Below are 22,030 nucleotides of genomic sequence, written 5' to 3' on the forward strand. Positions count from 1 at the left end.
GATCAAGAGCCAAGATTAACTGGACAAAGGGTGGTCACAGACCTGTAAAATTTTGCACAGATTTTCTAAGCTAACAATGGAAATATAAAAAGATTGCTTTAAAAAGTTCTGTAGTACATTTTAGTGCTAGTCTTGCAAACCAGTGCCAGTCTATAAAGAATGCACGGGTCCTTAGTTCATAAGTAACAAAATATCTAGATTTTCTTGTATTCTCTCAAGATTGAAGCTGAGTTCCTTATTTCTTAAGAAAGCAGAATTTGTAGCAAGACATACTTAATTAATACAAATTCAGTGAGCTTTGAAAATATTGTGCTTGTTGATTAATTCTGTAAACACAATATCCCTAATATCTTAACTACTTTGTTCACCTATAATTCAAACAATTTTAAAAAGTCTAAAAATCCGAGAAAGACATTCACCCCCTGTGTTGCATTCAATATCTAACAAGAAACTGACCAATGCTCTTGGGTAATGCTAGAGCTCCACTACTCCTCACTTGTATACAATTCTAACTCAGTTTTTAGCCAACCATCTGATGGACTGGACAAGCTCTACTAGAGTAAGAATTAGAGCACGATAAAGGCACCTTGGTGTGCTAGGACTTGACATTAAGGCCTTTGATGAAGCTTGGGCTCGACTAGCTTGCCTAGTATGACTTAAAATGTGTTTTAGCACCATGTACCTTAAAACTCGACCATGGCATGTAGTATGGACTTTGAACTCGACTTACCTCCATTTTGTGAGTACACAACTAATTTCCAAGCCTTTAACTACTTTGTACTCGACCAAGAGCCTAAAGTAAGGTACCTAGGATATTTTTCAATCCTGAAGGTCAATTCCTGTAGGTCCTGAGTGTTAGGTCCCAATTTGTTTGTAGAAGGGGGGGTTGAATGCAAACAATACCGTTTAATCGAATAAAATGCGGAATAAAATTGTGAAACAAAATTCAAGTTAAATAAAACTTTTATTAAACTTGAAAGGTGTTACAACTACGGTATCGGTTACAAGGGATTAATCTCAAATCAATTATTACAAATCTAGAATAAATTCGACATGAACTTTTTCTATTTTTGTAATTAAAAGATCAAATGCTAAATGCGATTTGAGATTAAGTTCTAGGGATTTTAATCCGCTAGATTGATACACAAGAACAAGATAAGTATTTCTAGTTGATTGGATTTAACTTTACAATCTAGAAATTGATCTTGAAGTTGCAGATGAGATGTAATATTTTTCTGCTCCTTTTTCTTTTTGTTCTTTAGTATGTATTCTGTTTGATTGCCTATTTTTATGAACTGGTCTTCTGCTTCTTTTAAACAACACAGCCGAGTAGATTGAATTGGAATGACAATCCTTTAAGCTTGTGAGACTTTCGGTAGGACAATGTTTACAACTAGCAAGACAATTAAAATGAGCTAGCAAGACTTTCGGTATGACTATTGATTGTCATACCGATTGTCATATTAGTTCAAATAAATTATCTTGCTGAATTAATAACAGATTTTAATCTAAACAGAAATTCTAATAAGACAATTAAATGTATTGGCATGACTTTCGGTATGACTATCAATTGTCATACCGATTGTCATACTAGTTCAAATGAATTGTCTTGCTGAATTTAAGCAGATTTTAAACCAATTAAAATCTTGTAAATCCTTAATATTAATTCTAAATTAATTAATCAATTTAATTCAATTAATCAATAAATTAATCTTTGCAGATATAATTTATTTTCTTAATTAAATTATATGACTTAATTAATTAATAGAGAATTAATACTAACCCTTAGCAGCATCCATTCTTCTGACAATCTTCTGAAAGTCACTGAGACTTATGAATCAATTCCGCCACTTCAATGCTGACACTCGATGTACTGTCTGGTTCATGAGTGACTAACTTTCGTGACATTTCTTCATGTCTTGACTTTGATATTCTGATTGAATCCTTGTAATAAATGATACCCTGACGAGATCTCTGTCACTTGATTAAATCCACGATCTTGATTTATATCACTGAGGCATGATCAAATTCTTGAACTTCTTCCAGTGAATCTTCAAGTCTGCAGATGAACAATGTTTCTTTATTCTTTGACAGATGTTACTTTGTGAGATCTCTCTGATGATAGATCCACTATTTACTTATTACATTCTTATTTGAGTTGAGTTAAATACTCGAATAAACGAGTAGGCTATGACATATGCCTTTCACTGAGTTATAGTCCATTATATCTTCAATTCTTCAATCTTCAAATTTTCATAATTAAAACCTCTAACATTCTTCTTGATTATGAATTTCACTTAACAGTCTTTCTAACGATAATACTTAGTTTCGCTTCACAGATTACTGAAGTCTAGTGCAAGTGGTCTGATTCACAAACGAGTAGTTTCACTCTCAGGTCTTCGTATTATAAACTATATAAACTACTCTTAAGTCTTCTAACATGTTAGATCAACTTCACAAAGAATCCTTTACGTCTTCACACTAATACTGAGAATTGCTTTGAATACTTCAATCCTATTACTCCATTTCCTAAGCATATTAATGAACTTCATACGGACTTCTGTTGATGACTTCTTTACTGCAGCTAGCAAGATCATTTTATATCTACCATCTTTTATATTTATTTTGATTCTAGTGGAATATAAGATTATTGCAAGTCCTTGTTCTATATTAAGTTATCCAAACTGACACTGTTAAAATTACATATCTAATTCCAATATTGCACAACATTCGCCCCTTATTTGACTGTTATAACTGACGGTCAAATATACAATTAAGGCCACAGTTTGGAGGATATCTCAATTAATTCCAAATCATGATAGATCATTAATCAGCTATCTAATATTCAGCTCTTGACATGTAAATAATACAATTTTGTACCTACTGCATCTTCAATAAACTTTTAGCTTCAACAAAGAACTGTTTCTTCTCTCCCTTAAGTAAAGTTACAGACACTATACCATAAATGGCCTACAGCAACACCAAGAAAATGTTACAACAGGCCCAAAAAAGTGTTACCACAGCCAGAAAAAGGCCTAAGGTAACATAAAAATTAAGTTGCTTTTTTTCGAGTTACCTTTGGCCCCTAAGGTAACATTACTTTTGCCCTACTGTAACATTCACTTTTATGTTACAATAGCTGTCAAAGGTAACATTAATCTATGTCTATAGTATCACAATATGTATGTTACCTTTGGACTCAGAATTTTCAAAAAAAATGGGGCCCACATGTAGGGCCCACTGGTGGGCCCCATTTTGGGGCCCTATTTGTTTGCAAAGGTAACATACATAATGTGATACTATAGACATACTTTAATGTTACCTTTGATGCATATTGTAACAGTAATGTTTTGTATTATACCAATTTCTTTGTAACATTTTTAGTACCTAATGTAACATATTTTTCAAAAAACAAATTGACAGGAATGGTTTGTAAATTCAACATGCCATAAAATCTATTTTTCATCCAAGTCAACCAAATAAACAATTTCAACCAAACTCCATATCAGTTTTCACAAACCCCCACCAAATACTGTGGTTTCACACAATTCACCAACTCCACATACTCCACATACGCCAAAGAACAGTTACTTAGTCTAGGACGATAAATAAACATCCAAAAGCTAGTACGATAACACTTGTTACTAGTACACAAAATAAGATATGTAAAAAGGTGCACATCTGAAATCTAAAGTCCAGAGCCTCCGGTAACTGGTATGAGGTAATTGTCATTATCGCTGGTTGTGCTGAAATCTTGATGGTTGATTGTGATGCCTGGATTTGCGTCGGCTATTTTCTTAAGTAACCAGGCCATATTCTCCTGCACCTTCTTGTTGACTTGCATATCCACTTCTTCTTGTACCTTCTTTATCATCGATGCCTCGACTTCACTCACCAGAGTCTGCTTTATCTTTCCTGCCAACTCCTGTACATAAGTATTTATCGAACCAGCAGTACTGGAGTAACCTTTTGCAGCATCAGGACATCTTCCATGGAGCCAAGATGGCCCATGTTTTTTTCCATCAGAAAGTAGTTCCTCGTTGGGATCTTCGCTCGTACTGATTTTTTCCTTAATCTTTTTCTACATACCAGAAAAACAAACGAACACTTGGTCACACAATAATTTAAATGCTTCACTAACTAATTTCAAAATAACCGAATAATTTAATCCAATTAAATTCACAATTAGTAATCATTAAATAAAAATGCATGCAGGTACATAAATAAAAATTCTAAACACCAAATAAATCATAAAACACAACTAATTAACCATCTTGCGACATTAACGGATATTCAGAAGAACTAAGATTAATAAAAAACACTTACAATCTTTTTTTTTATTTCTTCGGTGTTGGTCTTATACTCACGACCAGTATGCTTACGAGTCTCAACAAAAACCTCTGCTTCAGGTGGTGGACGCTGATTCTTTGCCTTTTTTTTCTGACAAAAATGAACAAGTTAGCCAAAAGAAATATAGAAATTAATTTCTAGATATATAGTAATATATGTAACCAGAAGGCTGCCCACATTCATATATTTGCGTAACAACTAGCTTATTGAGGTTAATTTGCGTAATTGAGATTCTGGCCATACCATATTGTTTCGAATTTGTGCGAAAGTCTTTGGACCAGTAGTGTGTGTGTCTGTATACTGACATCGACTTCTTGCATTTGTCGCTGCTCTTTTCTACAAAAATGTGAAATACCTTTATGTCACTTAGATCAAATATAAATACATAATTAAATATGAAAGTGCAAGGGGAATTAGAAAACCTTAATGCTTTCATCATTCCAGTTGTCCAGCAACATCTTGAAACTCTCAAGGGGAATATCATTTGGCCTATTTTCCATCCGTTCTTCATCAATTTCAAATGCTTTATAATGCGCCTTCTTAATTCGGCTCTTACGTGTCTTCCAAGATGACTGAATGGTTTTCAACACCCATGTTTCACATTCATCAGGTATAATGTATCTTTGCTGGAAAAAGTCAACAAAATAAAGAACACAAGTACAGTTAATCAAAGGTAATATTGCAGAAAAATAAATCACGATAATTAAACAATGTACGTGATACCTTGACATAATTCCACAGTGTATTTTTCAAAGTTTTCGGAACATCACGCCAAGAAACATAGGTAAATGACACGCATCGCTTTGCGAGTGTCCCCAAGAAGTTACTAAGTTCAGAAATTACTTTGTCCTCATCTGAAACGGGCTGGAACCTTTCATTCATCTGAAGGACAACTCGATGGTCCATATTTCTGGTATGAACCCTATCCATCCTCGTCGGTCCTCTCAGCCTTATAGGAACTTCAACTACATATGAGCAAAAATTACTTGCAGGAAAATCAAACAAAGTAGGAATATTATAATAAATTTGATTATATTTATGGGTGTTTTTCTAATATATCGTATTTCAAAGATTGATCTATAAAGATGTCTTATTTTTAGTTTTTATTTTTTTAATGGGTGTCTTTATAATAAGCAGCCCTTATTTTTAAAATGATAAATATAGATAACGCATACCTTGGATTCTGGACACTCTAAAGGACCTACTGTCATAAAGAATACATTAATTCTCATGGGGGTTGTGTTTTAATAATTATATAAAAACACAAATAACAATTAACAGCATTATAGATTACATATGCTAATTAAATTTATGCAAGAAGTTTTACATCTATCACATAATTAACCATGGTTAACTTCACAATTTCATTAACTTAAATGACATAAATAACCTTATGCCAATTAACCTCAATTATAAGTAATTTACTAAACTGATGCAAATTAATCAATTATGGAAAATATATAAATGTGGGTAGCCTCAAAGTGAGTATTCTTTAAGGGGCCTTAAAGGAATAATTCCTTTATAAATAATCAGTTTATGTAATCATAAATAAAGGAAAGAAGATACATGCTTCCTCCTCTTCTTCAATGTCCGGAAAAACATTTTCTTCAACAACATTTTCTATAACAGTCTTTGTAGTTGCAGTTGTACTTGGAGAAATCTTCGATGTCGCTGCAGCTGCTTCCTTTTGGCGCTTTCGCATAGCCCAAAAAGCCTCCATTGAACCATTTGCTTCAATAGACGGTAGCTGAATCAGAGGTTCTGCAGGTTCCATATGTGATAATGACTGATTTTCCTTCTCAGTAGCATCCTCGGTTCCTTGCTTCTGTGATATAACAGTATTGGCTCGTGACCGTGTTGTTGGTCCACGTCCAATAAGCACCTTGCTTTTCTCAGTTTTCCCTCTCTGAAACATAAATCATGTAAAACTCAATGTTTGTGTATATATGAATTACAAACTATCAACCCCGATGAAACATTTGGGGAAGAATTTAGAAAATGTGAAAATGATAGCTTTATGACATTTATGACATACCTTTTCAGTTCCTGATCCACCATCCTTACTAGCAGCCTTCCTTTGAGTTCCCGATCCACCATCCTCAAGATCCACAGCTGGATCATATTCCTCATCGCTCCCCTCTTGCACATGCTTCTTTTTTTTGGATTTATCTTTTAAGATTGAGTTTCTCACTTCAGAAGAGAGTGTAGGAAGATTGAGGGCAAAAAATACTTCATTGTTCCTCTTTACTGTGACAGCTCTCAGTTTTTCATACTCCGTTAGAGGAGGTGGAGGGGGTAGTTTCTGCAATTTCACATAAATTCATGTTAATATAGGTATGACGGAATTACTGGATTAATAAAGGGGTTACATACATGTACTTACATGTACTTAAACAACAATAATCTAACAAGAAAATTATAGGTATTACTGAATTATATGCTAACCTCCAGTTCATTTTCTCCCATACGCTCATCTTCATGAGTATCATGTAAACTCAACTTCCTCCTAACACTTGGAGGAGTTTCACAATCATCACCATCAGTGATTTCCTGGACTCTAGAAAGCCGTGGTGACTTCCGAGTACCCTCTAGGGGAAAGTTCTTTGAGTTCCTCTTCCCAGCCTTATCAACTTGGTTTGCCTTCTTGTTCATCTTCTGTTGCTGTAGTTGATGAGTGGTTACAAACTGCCGCTTGACTTGCTTTTTAGCTATAAAGACATAAAAACAATAATTACGAGTTTGAATAAAATCTAAATGTAGTAACACCTATATATTTCTGATGCCCCTACAATTAAGGTATATTTCTGAAATGAAATTAATATATTACCTGCTAAGATATCCTTTCTTGGCCGTATTATTACAAATGGCTGCATCTGATCCATTGGTTCGATAGTGCTATCAACGACATTGTCAAGATAAAAATCAACATTTTCACCGTTTGCAGCTCCTGTAGTTAATGAACACAAGTCCACATCATTGGCCACCAACTGCCACCCCCCTGCTTATCACATTTCTCATATAAATCCCTCCAATTTCTGAATATTCAAGGTCATCCTTGACATAATCCATCAATACAGGGTACGAAAACCTATCTACTTCGACATTCCTTATAATCAGTTCTTTACCACCGACATACCGTGTAGGCTGAAACTCACCCTGGTGGTACAACCTGAGATTTATGTATGCCATCCTACAAAAAATTGAGAAAGTATAATTAGATGAAATCATTAAAATAATCTGAGACATGGCACTTAAATAAAAAACACTTAAAAATAAACACTTAAAAGAAACATTAAAAGAGCAGTATGCAAGTCAATAAATTTAATAATGCTCTAAATTAAGAAGCGATCGCATAAAGAGCAGGGCAGATTTAAAACTAACAGAACATTATATTAAGAACAAGTTAATTAATTAAAAGAAAATACATTAAAACATGATAAATTAGGCAATTAAGAAGTCACTTCATTAACAGTTGATACATCAGAAACTAGGCCCTTGATAGTTACATATTTCGAATTACAAATTTAAGTAGTTTCTTCGTTTGTTCTAGCCTTGATGGGGACTTGTCGTGTTGGGACATCATCTCTGCACCAGTTAATATCCGTGTCTGTTTCTAGAGGAACACTAGTGTGTAAATCATGTAAAACTGGATCCTCGGCTTCTTCATTTACATTTTCAGCTTCGACATCGCACCAATCCCTTGGCAATTTCTTTATAACATTATACATCATCTTTTCAGTAGGATCTTCTACGTAGAAGACTTGTTGCACCTGTGAAGGTAGCACATATGGATCAGACTTCTGACATAACCTATTAAAATTAACTCGAGTGAACCCATATAGATCTTTCTCTTCCTTATACCAACAACACTTGAACACCACTACAGAAAATTCTCCCCAATAATCAACTTCAAAAATCTCTTCAATTGCTCCGTAGTAATTGACATCGCCGACCAGTGGATTTTGATCTTTTGAACTAGCAAAGCTAGTAGTCAAAGCAGTTAGAAATACCCCACTATTTTGGGTTGTACATTTAGCATCTCGGTACTTTATATGGAATCGATATCCGTTAAGTACATAACCACTATACTTCTTCGCTGATTGATTAGGGCCCATTGCAAGCACTTCCAATTCCTTTGAAATGTTATCTTTTTTTCCGACCTCCCCCTTCATCCATTTCCAAAAATCTTCAGAATGTTCTCTCTCACGATTGTATCTTTTTGACTTGGCTTGTCCTTCTATTAAGATTCGATGCTCCCTACAACAATTACCTAGTTAAAAATCAAGACAAAACAGGTTCTAATTCTATAACAGTTAAACACAATTAGTAGCTAGAATCTTACTCGATTAAACTATCAATTTCTTTATTCCCGCAGTTGAATATAATATAACGATGAATAGCCATCCATTCAACTTCAACTAAATTCACAGCCTTTCCATCTTTATTTCTGCGTGAACCAATAGGAAATTCTACTTTTTCTGGAAAACTTTCAAATTTTGCAGCCTTGGTAATTTTTGATCCTCCATGGCCACCCAAGAATCTTGAACAAAATATCAAGCATTCTTCGGCCAGGTAACCCTCGGCGATACATCCCTCTGGTTTAGATCTATTCCGCATATAAGATTTCAATTTATTTAAATAGCGCTCAATTGGCCACATGCTTCGAACATGGGCCGGTCCACCAAATTCAATTTCTTGGCACAAGTGAATCAAAAGGTGGACCATCACATCAAAAAAAGCCTGAATGAATATAGTCTCAAATTGACAAATAATTTCAATTATTTCTGTTTGCAGCCTCTTAAGATCACTTAAGTCGATGACTTTACTCCAAATACCTCTTAAGAAGGCCCCTAATCTGATAAAAGGGACTGCAACCTCCGGTTTCAAAGATTTCTTCACTGCAAATTGTAATAAGTAGTACATGAAAAAGTGAGCATCATGACTCTTATAGCCAGATACCTTTCTCTCCTTCATGTGCACACACCGGCTGATATTAGAGGCACTTCCATATGGCAATTTAGCATTTTTAAGGACAGAGCAGAATAAATCTTTCTCTTCATTTGTCATGTCGAATATCGCAGCCCTTATTTCAAGGTGTTTCCCGTCACTTGATAGAACAGGATGGAGGACCTTTCTGATGCCAAGTTCTTGCAAATCTAGGCGAGCTGCTATATGGTCTTTTGTTTTTCCAGCAATATTGAGCAATGTGCCAAGTACTTTATCACACACATTCTTCTCGATGTGCATAACATCAAGGTTATGTCGAGAAACATTGTGCTTCCAGTAAGGCAGATCAAAGAATATTGATTTTTTCTTGAAAGACGAATTCGACTTAATCTTATTTTTTTGGCGCTTTCTTTTCTTCTCTGGTTTTTTCCCCCCAAAATGATTTACAAATCCTGCCAATAATTCTTCAATGTCTGTTCCAGTTAGAACCTCTGGAAAACCTCTCAATTCAATTTGACCATTAAATTTTCTTTTATCAAGCCTCCATGGGTGTTCGGGATGGAGAAATCTCATATGGTCCATGTAACACATTTTCCGACTATGTTTTAGGTACATAGAGGATGTTTCATAATTGCAAACTGGACAAGCTAGTCTTCCTTTTGTGCTCCATCCAGATAGCATTGCTAGCACGGGAAAATCACTGATTGTCCAAAGTAAAGAAGCGCGCAAGTTGAAAGTATGGTCAGTAAGGGCATCATAAGTCTCAATGCCTACTTCCCATAGCTCATTCAGTTCAGCAATTAAAGGTTGCATGAAGACATCTATATTATTCTTCGGAGACTCGGGACCAGATATGAGTGTCGAGAGAATTAGATTCTCTTGCTTCATACACAGCCAGGGGGGAAGGTTGTAGTTAACCAAAATAATTGGCCAAGTACTATGACTTATGTTCATAGTACGAAAAGGATTGAAATCATCAGCGGCTAGGCCCTATCTGATGTTTTTGTTCTCGGATGAAAATTGAGGATAACGAGCATCCAATGCCTTCCAAGCCTCTGCATCAGCGGGATGTCGAAGTTTGTCGTCCTTTTTTCGACCTTTTGCATGCCATAACATCAGTTCTGATAACTCTTTGCTCATAAACATGCGTTGCAACCTTTTTTTGAGCGGAAAGTAGCGCATCACGTTTGCCGGGACCTTGTGAATTAACTTCTTCTCATTATTGTCCACGGCGCCTTTTTTTTCCACTACGACCCACCTTGAAGCACCGCAAGTTTTACAATTTTCTTCTTTTTCATTTTCAGCCCAAAACAGCATACAATTATTGGGGCAGGCGTGTATCCTTTGATAATCGAGCCCTAAATCTTTAATAACATTCTTTGCCGCATTAAAAGACAAAGGAATGTGTGCTTCTGGAAAAGCATCTTTTATCAGCTCTAATAAATCCCCGAAACCCGACTCCGAAATCCCATGAATGCACTTTAAAGAGTACAGCCTAATGATAAAACTTAAGCGGGAAAATTTTTTGCAGCCCGGATATAAGGGTTGCTTTCCTTCTTCAAGATGGCCATAAAATTTTTTGGCATCATCATTCGGTCCAGTAGTATCATTAGTACGATGGAACATCTCGTCCAAATTATCTCCGAAGGTAAAGAAATCTTCAAAACCCATATTTTCTGCTCGTTCAATATCTATCCTATGATCTTTGCTCGAAACCTCACAAATCCAATTCGCATACAATGGACAAGGGCCATGACAAATAAGATGATCATAAATAAGATCTTGAGTATGCCACTTGCCATTTCTACAATTCTTGCAAGGGCACAACATTTCATCGCCTACGTAAAATTTGGGAAATGCATTTTCTAAAAAATCCTTTATCCCCTTAATGTAAGGTGTACTGTATTTTGGAAGGGTTATCCATTGACTTAGATCATCGTCCATCACTATAGAAAACAGGACAATAATGTTATATTCCTAAAAGAAAACAACGTAGTCTTGAAACCATACACCCATATTGGTTATACGTTCTAACAACACAACGCAGCCGTGAAGCCCTAAGCAGACCGAGGTAATATTTTATGTTCTCCTTTTCATTGGTTGTACATACTAATAACGACACAACCGTGAAACCCTAAACCCATATTAGATATGCGTACTAATAACAACGCAGAAGTGAAATCCTAAACCAATATTATAGATTATATGTATTAATAACAACACAGCATAACAACGCAGCCCTGAAATCGTAAATCCATATTAGATTATACGTATCGAATCCATGTTATATGACCATGAATATACATGCGCATACACCCATTTCCGTATTATCCCACTCCTCCTACCTACCGAACTGTGACAGTTGATGTTAACAAAAATTTAAATACTCGTAAAGGGTTGAAACTCTCAGGAATAAAGGTCAAATTAACATAAATGTAAATACTCATAAACAATTGCATTATAGAGACAACAGATATCTACTTACACAATCAATTATATCCACTTGACTATGATGATTTACATGTAAGTTATAACTAAAGCCTAACATGAAAATCAACCGGATAAAAAGCAAATATCGAGAAACAAATTTAATACAAAAATCACACTTACAGATCTACAAAAATAAAAAACCCCAATTCCAATTAAAATTACACAAAAACATGCATATAACATACATATACATGTATAAAATACACAAAAACACGCATGTAACAAATTAGAGAAGAAACTAACAGAAATAGAGGGGGCGAGAGAGAGAGAGAGAGAGATAGAGAGAGAGAGAGAGAGAGAGATACACAAAATCAGAGAGAGCGAGAGCGAGAGAGAGAGACAGAGAGAGAGAGAGAGAGAGAGAGAGAGAGAGTGTAGTACCTTAATGTTGAACCGCAAGCTGATTTGAAACCCCAATTAGAAACCCTAGCTCCAATCTATGACCCGCTTCTCCAAAATGTGACCAGCTTCGCCAAAATGTTACCCCCAATTAGAAACCCTAGCTCGAGAGAGGAATGAAAGAGAATAGCTACTGGGAGAGAGAGAATGAGAGAGAGAGTGAGAGAATGAGGGAGAATGAAATTAGAGGGAGAAGTTAATTTGTCTGAAATTTTAGCGCTTCTCCAAAAAATTTGAGCCCGCCTGAAAAAGCCCAGCTAATTTCATCTCTTTTTTAAAAAAATTAAGTTTTAATTGTCTTTAAATTTTTTATTGATAAAAATTTATCAATTATTAATTAATACAGTTTATAAATTTTTTTAAAAAAATATTTTATCAATCTTAACTAATATTAATATTTTTGCTTAATTATATTATAAAAATTGATTAATTTTCATGTCAAATAATTATATATATTTAATTGTTTGTAAAATATACTACTTTTTTATCCAATAATACCCTATTGTAACATAAATTGCCACATGTTACTCGTATGTAACACTTTGAAGCTATAGTAACATGTTTTAAAGGTTATGGTAACATCAAAAATACTACGTTGCGGTAGGCTAAGATGAGCATACCTAAGGTAACATAATTTTGTAACATGCATGATTAAACCATTGCGATAGGCCATCTATGGTGTAGTGAGATAAATATGTTTCTTGAACTTCCATATGTCTCCCATCCAAGTGAAAGTCCCCCTAAGTTGAATTTTCCTTTCAGAAGAGATATAGATAACCTTTCCAAAATACTTCTCCAATCTTCAGATCTTCCCAATAGAGATACAAAAGAACATTTGGGACTTCATTTTCCTCCTTAGTCGAAGAAACTTCTCCCCCTTGGTTGAAGAAAGGCTCAATTTGTAATCTCTTACCCCTTCTTAGTTGAGTAATCCTTCAGAGTGTATCAGAAAATAAGAGTAATCCTTAAAAAGATAATGAAGAAGGATATGGATCATCAACCAAAGTGAGAAGAGACTATAGTAAGTAACCTTTTTTCTCAAAGTGCAAGCGTGTGACTTCTGTATAATGAGCTCACAATTTATTTCATTTCAGTATTCACTCAAGTATTTGTCACTCAGCCTCAAAGTATGTCACTCACTCAGAACTCCAAACATCCAAGTGTACCGGTAAAGAAAATCCTTCAAATCAAAAAGTAGCTTCCACCTTCAAGGATGGAAACTCTCAGTCAAAATTATTTCCAGATTTAAATTATGGCAAGATAATTAATAATCAATGATATGACATTAGTGATTAGAAATTTCTTCTTTTATTTTTAAGCATGTGATCCACAGATCAGATAATAATACTATTAAGTTCCAGCCCTTAGGATCGAAACCCAATTATTGTTACTGTAATATCCGGGACATAGCGTGCAATTATTTTTATCAATAAATGAATATTATGTGATTATTATGTGAATTTTGGTGAATTATCTGAAGGTTGATAATAATGTTTGGATGTGTATGTATGAAAAGATATGGGTATGTTAATTTGTTTAGGTCCAGAATAAAATATATATAATTATGATATCTTTCTGGTAATTTTTGGAGTGTTATATGATTTTATATTAATTTATTAATTTATTAATTATTATCTGAATAATTACAAAACTATTTATAAAGCCGAGAATTGTCCAACTTCAACCATTTTTATGTTTTTACAACCCAAAACTCTTCCGAAAACTCCTTTCTAACCTAATCTAGTAATTTCGGATATTTTCCGTGTTTTGACTTTTTCGATCCGGATTACGGTTTGACCCGTGCGCGTCCCGGCGCAAGATTTTCGATACGATAATCATTTCGGTGAATTAATAAAACCCGTATTCTCAAAAAACATGATATTATTACATTATTTTCGTATAAAATGTTTTATAAAAAGCCCGATTTGGATAATTATCCCATACGGGTATCAAATCGGATCGTTTTTGGAGTTACTTAGCGGCTAAGTAACTAATATATCGATCCAAAATGATCCAACACGAACCAATATTCCATAAATATATATAGCCCTTTTATTATTTTATTTTATTTTATTGGTAAAATCATAATCAATCAGTAAACCTATAAGAAATACAGAGAAAAACCCTAAAAATATTGCGTTCTTGAGAATCAATCGCACAAATAAAGGCGTTATCGAACTCCGATTCGGGCATGCAACATATCAAAACGAAGCTCTCGAAAAACTCTTTCTGAATCAACCATCTATTTGTGTGCAGAAATCAAGGTACTTTTCCTATTTAATTAATTTATTTCGAATTATTTATGGATTAAATTATGAAAAATTGTTCTTGATGTTGTTGATATGATTTGATGATTCCATCGTGTAGATAATCTTTTTCTGGTCATTTTGGTATATTATATGTCAAAAATAGAGTTCAATAACATAGAGAAAATGACATTTGATTCTGTAAAAATGAAATTAGGGTTTATATTCATGAACAATTTCAATTAAAATTTAGGATTTTCAATTCAGCTGATTCTGGGTATGTTTGAGTTGCGTTAATCGAAAGATCGTTTAAAAACAAGATCATTCATGTGCTTAACTGCTGTGTTAGCTTCCCCGTTCGATTTCTCCGGAAAAACTTCGAACTCGCCGGCCACTACACCAAAAGTGGCCTTCTGCATCATTCCATAAACGTTGCAACAGGCTAAATAAATTTTGCAACAGATCAAAAATTTTCTACAGTAACACTTTTGTGATGTTAGTATTTTTGGCGTTGCCTTAGGGTTCAAAGGCAACATTTTCTTATCAAGGGCAACACCAAATATTATGTTGCAAAAAGCAATGACATGGCAAAAAAATGGGGTCAAACTGACACGTGGACTGCCACATGGCACTTTGACACGTGGCTTTTGACATGTGGCAAATGTGGGGCCCACTAACAGGTGGGATACTGACAGGTGGGGCCCACTAGCATGTGGGGCCCACTGACATGTTAGTCCAGCTTGACACATGGCCCTTTTGCAACACTTTTTAGTACCTATTTGTAACATTTTTAATACCTATTGCGACATAATAACAATGGACAAAATTTGAAATATATTTTCTGCATACATTAAAGCCAAGTTCTCTATAGAACTTTTTTTTCAATCAAAGTCAACAGAAACACAATACAATATTACCTATACTGATGAACTAACCTACAAACATTACAAGTCTATTATACAGGAATCACAATTAACTTAACTAATTAATCTGGCAGCTACTTTGGTAACACGGAAAAGAGAGAGCACATATTTCAGATTCTTCAGCTGTGCTAACAAATTTGACGTCCATTTTACCCATTTCTGTAGAATCTTGTTACTGCTCTGCCATGAACCAGCTGGTTAGTAAGATCTATATCCCCTTGGCTTTTATTAGTCACAGCTCTCATCCTCTCCTTTTCTAATGCAATACTCTCTTTCAGGTCAGCTGTCAAACTAAGCGACTCAATGATAATTGATAGATTATCAGAATCAGGATCCAATCCACGCTGTTGTCTCTTTAAAGCATGTTCAATTGGTTGTGATAATTTTTTTAATTAAGCACACTGGAATTCCTGCTTACAATGCTGAAATTGATTATCGACATTAGTTACTGACTTGATTAACTATGTTGTATGACATAAAACAATAATACGCAATCTATAGGAACTATCGGAAAAAAAATAGTTAGGTGAATGAGTGTAAAAAAACTAATCAGGATTTTAATATTCAAATATGGAAAAAAGTCACAATCTAAAGTAATGAGGATTCTCAGACAAATTGATCTGTTTATGCTAATAAAGTAACTTGCTTAGCTAATTTTCTATTTGCAAGATAAATGAAATATAATGGATGTTATTATGCAGTCACTCTGCCTAATTTGAACTTGTCATTCTGTTGCTTATAATATAATTATGGAATTGATGTACTTAGTTATACATTATTAAATCTAGTGAGCATATGTATAATGAACAAGTTGTACAACCTTCTTCCGGGTAGAAATCAAAATTCATAACAGGAACTGCATTCAATTTGTGTTCTTATCTGATCAAAAGTTAAGACTTAAAGACAAAAGCTCCTTACTCGGTGTAATAAAATTTGTGAAAAGAACATGCAGCACATAAACAAATACACAATTGTTATAGTCACCTTGGAATATTTTAACAAATAACAAACCACTTTATTAATAACTTGTTCTTTCTGGAAATGGAATATATTAGCGCTTTATGTATGATTTGCTTATTATCAAGTGTACACACTTTCTGCCAAACAGTAGACAGATCATTATTTACACCAAATATCACCATCACTTATTTTGCCTTGCATTAATAAAAGATGGATTAGTTCCTCCGTTGATATTATAAAAGGTTGTGCGAAACTGAGGAACATAAATCCTTATGCGAGATTTAGCAACAGCAAAGATGTTTACCTGTTGACATATATCTGTTGGCCTACCATGTCCAGGAAAATGAACAATTCTTGTTTATGCTTTTGCAATTTCTCACTCTGAAACAAGCAACAAAAAAGCCACCAGAATTCATATGTTAAATCAGTATGACGCAACGAAGACATAAATGGAAATATATCAAGGAACAAATTATGCTGGTATTGTACTTACAATTTCCTTCAGAGATTTGATCCTAGCCATTTCCTCGGCACATTTACCAACCAAATTTCTCTTTTCACTAGTCTACCAAAACAAAAAAAAGGGTCAAATTTCAAAGAAAAATGTAGTTCAGCAAAGGTTTGCAACAACACTGGACACTAGACAACCTGGTTCCTCCTTTTGCCAATACATTTGTCATCTTTGCTGCCTTGGCCAAGAAAAAACTCGATGCCACCGATTCCGTTGCGCTGTCAGGGGCACACACGATCGGGAAAGCTCATTGCAGTTCCTTCACGGACCGCCTGTACCCGCAAGACTCTACCATGGACCAGACATTTGCCAAAAACCTCAAAAACACATGCCCGCAAAATGCATCAGTTGATGGAACAACAGTCCAAGATCTTCGAACTCCGGATGTGTTTGACAACAAGTACTTGATGCATTACAATTGATTGAGTATCAAATTATATGTAGTTTGACTTACCAGAGTTATGAATTCTGCTAACTGACTCCTCAGCGGCATTATGTCAAACAGTTTGAGTTCCTCGTTTGGTCCAAGAGCACGTGAAAAAATGCATAACGCATAAGCTGATTTATCCTCGTATGCCAATAACATATTATTCAGTCCTAAAATTTGAGCATTTGTTAATTGTTAGAAGGCATTCCAGAGCTGTACACACTAATTTAAACATGAAAGGTAGCAAAGAGTAAAAAGTAAAGTACCTTCATGACCAATCTTCTGCAAAAACCAATTGCTGCAATGATGAAATCAGCCAGAAGAGAGCTCTAATAATCACCGAGCTCTAATAATGAGTTAAGTAAATCAGCCTCATTGGTTTTGATTGCCATAACCATAGTGGACTATTGGACATGGCAGTTGTTCCATGCTAGAATTTTTTGACTAAAATTCATACACTGTGATTTGAGATGTATATTAGATTAGGAGAGGAAGACGTGTATAATAACAGAAATCCAATATAATACTCCATATCTAAACAAAATCAAGTCAAATTGCAAGTAAGTCGAATACGACAAATTCGTTACCTAGCAACAAAAACAGTCCAATGAGTCATAGAGTGTTCTTCAGTAGCACTATCCTCGCCATACACATTTTCAACACCACCACCGACAGTAGTCTTAGAGTCTGCATCGCTCATCGGAGCAGCATCTCTCATTACCTTTAAAGTACTCTCCATCAACACCGTAGCGTTTCGGTCTCCAGGTTTTCCATTTGAGCTATTAGAATTCGCTGATGCCACCACCAAAGGTCCAGGAACTCGAACTCGCCTTTGCGTATAGCTCCTCAAAACTCCAGCTTTTGTCCTTAGTCTTCTCCGCCTGAGTTTTCTCGGCTACTATCTTCTTCTCGGCAGACTTCTTTGCTGCTTTGGGAATTTAGGGTTTGAGAATTGGGGGAAAAGAGAGAGAGAGAGATAGATTGATTTGTGAATGTGTATATACCACAAGATGTGTTTGTTTTACACGGATCAATGAGCTGGCACATCTTAGAACCGTTGGATTAGGTTTTTTTGTTAGATTTTGATTTTGCTATTCAAAGTCCGAGTATGTACCATTTTTGCTTGAGTAAGAAAAAAAAATCAAAGATCATAAAAATGTTATTTATTAATTTATTTTTAATATTTTTAGAAATCCCTACTTACATGTAAATAAAATGAATATCTTCCATTTTTTCATCTAAATATATGAATTTACTTTTATTCTTACAATTTTAAAAAGTATAAGTTTTTTTAAATATATTATTTTTTGTTTAAAAAGAAAACATGAAAGAAAAAAAAGTTGTCATATTTATGGATATTTTCATTAATCAAAATTAAAATCATAATTAAAATCAAAATCAATAACATATTTAAAAAATAGTGCACTTTGGAGGTTAGTTATTTTGACTGTTATATTATGATAATGATGGTACACCCCTAAAATCGATAGTAGCGCAAACAAGGCTTGGTCTATTGAGACTGATTTGAGTGATATAAAATATCGAAAAATAAATATAAAAAAATCTAATAATGATGGTACGCCCCTAAAATCGATTGTTTTAAACATCCGTACGGCCGGATCGTCGAAATTTTATTTTAAAAGCATCGATACTTCATTCGGGACAGTAGCGCAAACATGCCTGGTCTATTATGACTGCTTTGACTGATATAAAATCTCGCAAAATAAATATAAAAAACCTAATAATGATGGTACACCCCTAAAATCAATTTTTTTAACATCCGTACGGACGGATCGTCGAAATTTTATTTTAAAAGCATCGATACTTCATTCGGGACAGTAGCACAAACAAGGTTTGGTCTATTTTGACTGTTTTGACTGATATAAAATCTCGCAAAATAAATATAAAAAACCTAATAATGATGGTACATCCCTAAAATCAATTTTTTTTAACATCCGTACGGACGGATCGTCGAAATTTTATTTTAAAAGCATCGATACTTCATTCGGGACAGCAACGCAAATAGGCCTTGGTCTATTATGACTGATTTGACTGATATAAAATCTCGCAAAATAAATATAAAAAATATAATAATGATGGTACACGCCTAAAATCAATTGTTTTTAACATCCGTACGAACGGATCATCGAAATTTTATTTTAAAAGCATCGATACTTCATTCGGGAAAATAGCGTAAAGAAGGCTTGGTCTATTTTGACTGCTTTGACTAATATAAAATCTCGCAAAATAAATATAAAAAAACCTAATAATGATGGTACACCCCTAAAATCAATTTTTTTTAACATCCATATGGACGGATAGTCGAAATTTTATTTTAAAAGCATCGATACTTCATTCGGGACAGTAGCGCAAACAGGCCTAGGTCTATTATGACTGTTTTGACTGATATAAAATCTCGCAAAATAAATATAAAAAAAACATAATAATGATGGTACACGCCTAAAATTGATTTTTTTTAACATCCATATGGACGGATCGTTGAAATTTTATTTTAAAAGCATCGATACTTCATTCGGGACAGTAGCGCAAACAGGCCTTGGTCTATTAGCACTGCTTTGACTGATATAAAATCTCATAAAATAAATATAAAAAACCTAATGATGATGTTACATGCCTAAAATCGATTATTTTAACATCCGTATGGACGGATCATCGAAATTTTATTTTAAAAGCATCGATACTTCATTCGGGACAGTAGCGCAAACATGCCTTGGTATATTATAACTGCTTTGATTGATATAAAATCTCGCAAAATAAATATAAAAAAAACTAATATTGATGGTACACGCATAAAATCGATTGTTTTTAACATCCATACGGTCAGATCGTCGAAATTTTATTTTAAAAGCATCGATACTTCATTCGGGACAGTAACGCAAACAAGGCTTGGTCTATTTTGGCTACTTTGACTAATATAAAATCTTGCAAAATAAATATAAAAAATTATAATAATGATGGTACACACCTAAAATCGATTGTTTTTAACATCCGTACGGACGGATCGTCGAAATTTTATTTTAAAAAAAATAAAGGAGTTAAAAGAGCCTTTACTTTAAGTAGAAATGAATTATTTCTATAAGGTTATATTTAAATAATGTGGAATAAAACACATTGTCTTCCTTGGTGTAGTGGTTTGCACTCAACTTTGTTCTGTAGGAGGTCTTGGGTTCAAATTCTAGCTAGTGCAAAATTTCTGAAAATTTTTGATTTAATACTTCACTACTGCCACGTCACCAGAGTGGGGCCCACATGTGGGACCCCTGCCACGTCAGCAGGGTCCCACTGCCACGTCAACAGCGTGAGGCCCACATGGGGACCCAAATGCCACGTCAGCAGGGTGAGCCCACGTGTGACCCACCTGCCACGTCAGCAGCTGGGGCCCACATGGGGGACCCACTCGCCACGTCAGCAGGGCCCCCTGCCACGTCAGCAGAGTGGGGCCCACGTAGGGGACCCGACTGCCACGTCAACAGGGGTCCACCTGCCACGGCAGCAAGGTGGGACCCACAAGGGGTGACTCACCTGCCACGTCAGGAGGGACCACCTGCCACATCAGCATTTATTTATCTATTTTTTAATAAAAAATTGAATATTTTTATTAATATATGTATTGACAACACTTTACGAGACCTATGCTAACATAATTAAAACATGTTGCAGTATGGTACATTATGATATAGCTAGGGCTGTCAAACGGATAATTCGGATACAGATACGCCTATATCCGTATCTGCATCCGTAATCATCAGATTCGAATACGGATAATATCCGCTTTATTTCGGATACATATATTATCCGATTTTTCTCGGATACGAATGCGGATATTTCAGGCGAATATCGGAGATTTTAAATTTTTTTTATGACCCTACCGTATTGACGATGATTTTAGAATATTTTTTACGATTAAACTCAAATGATATATTTATATATGTATAAAGTACGTGTACAATCATGTAAAATTTGTATAAATATAATATTTAATATATATACACACACTATAAACTAATTGAATAAATCTGAAATTATATATTTATATAAATTAAATATCATATACTTATTTGATTTCAGATTCGAATATTCCGGATTCGGATACGGATAATATCCGTTTTATTTCGAATACGGATAATATCCACTTTTTCTCGGATACGAATGCGAATTTTTCGGACGGATATCGGATTTTTCAAATTTTTTTGACAACCCTAGATATAGCTACTTCAACATTATCTACGGCAACATCACGTAATTATGTGGTAGAATGCCGTTTATGGCGTAGTGGGCGTTAATGGCGAGTTCGTCGGAAACGACGCTCCAGGGATGGTAAAACTGATTTGAGATTATATCTGAGCTTCTGCGGTATTAGATAATCGATTGAGGGGCATAATCGAATCAAACGATTCATTTATTTGCCTGAATTAGCTTCGCCGGAGTTTGTTACCGGCCACCGGATTCTGGAACCGGCCGGCTGTTCTTGAACGACCCGGTCGGGTCGATTTCGACCCGGGATACACCGGTTTCAATCCTCATTCCCCTAAATCAAAAAATCAGAAACTGTTTTTGATTTCTTTTATTTTAAAAATTATTTTTAAATTCTGTTTTTTCTCTAAAAATTCATTTTAAAATCTAAAAATCTTTATTTAATTCTGGAAAATTATTTTAAATTCAGAAAAATTATTTTTAATTATTTAAAAATAAATCTAATTTATTTTAATTAATCAATTAATTTAGTATTAATTGATTAATTAATCTAATTAATTAT

General features: G+C 34.5%; 2 protein-coding genes and 1 long non-coding RNA gene across 4 annotated transcripts; all 3 read right to left on the reverse strand.

The window, feature by feature from the left end:
* Window positions 1-7,874: 7,874 nt before the first annotated feature.
* Window positions 7,875-10,185, reverse strand: LOC141689056 (uncharacterized). The gene is made up of 2 exons (XM_074493265.1): window positions 8,693-10,185; window positions 7,875-8,607 (listed from the first exon to the last, which is right to left on the reverse strand). The coding sequence occupies exons 1-2, from the start codon at window positions 10,183-10,185 to the stop codon at window positions 7,875-7,877; spliced, it is 2,226 nt and encodes a 741-aa protein (XP_074349366.1).
* A 102-nt stretch (window positions 10,186-10,287) lies between these two features.
* LOC141689139 (uncharacterized) lies at window positions 10,288-11,241 on the reverse strand. Its single transcript, XM_074493353.1, has one exon. The coding sequence runs from the start codon at window positions 11,239-11,241 to the stop codon at window positions 10,288-10,290; it is 954 nt and encodes a 317-aa protein (XP_074349454.1).
* Window positions 11,242-15,251: 4,010 nt separating this feature from the next.
* LOC141665178 (uncharacterized) lies at window positions 15,252-18,246 on the reverse strand. Of its 2 annotated transcripts, XR_012552070.1 has the most exons (7): window positions 17,841-18,243; window positions 17,520-17,711; window positions 17,281-17,423; window positions 16,964-17,143; window positions 16,809-16,880; window positions 16,620-16,696; window positions 15,252-15,777 (listed from the first exon to the last, which is right to left on the reverse strand). It is a non-coding gene; the product is annotated as an uncharacterized LOC141665178 (long non-coding RNA). The 2 variants fall into 2 exon arrangements; XR_012552069.1 differs by having other exon boundaries at window positions 16,964-17,423; window positions 17,841-18,246.
* Between the last annotated feature and the right edge of the window lie 3,784 nt (window positions 18,247-22,030).

This window comes from Apium graveolens, chromosome 1 (genome assembly GCF_009905375.1).
Source record: "Apium graveolens cultivar Ventura chromosome 1, ASM990537v1, whole genome shotgun sequence".
NCBI classification, from domain to species: domain Eukaryota; kingdom Viridiplantae; phylum Streptophyta; class Magnoliopsida; order Apiales; family Apiaceae; genus Apium; species Apium graveolens.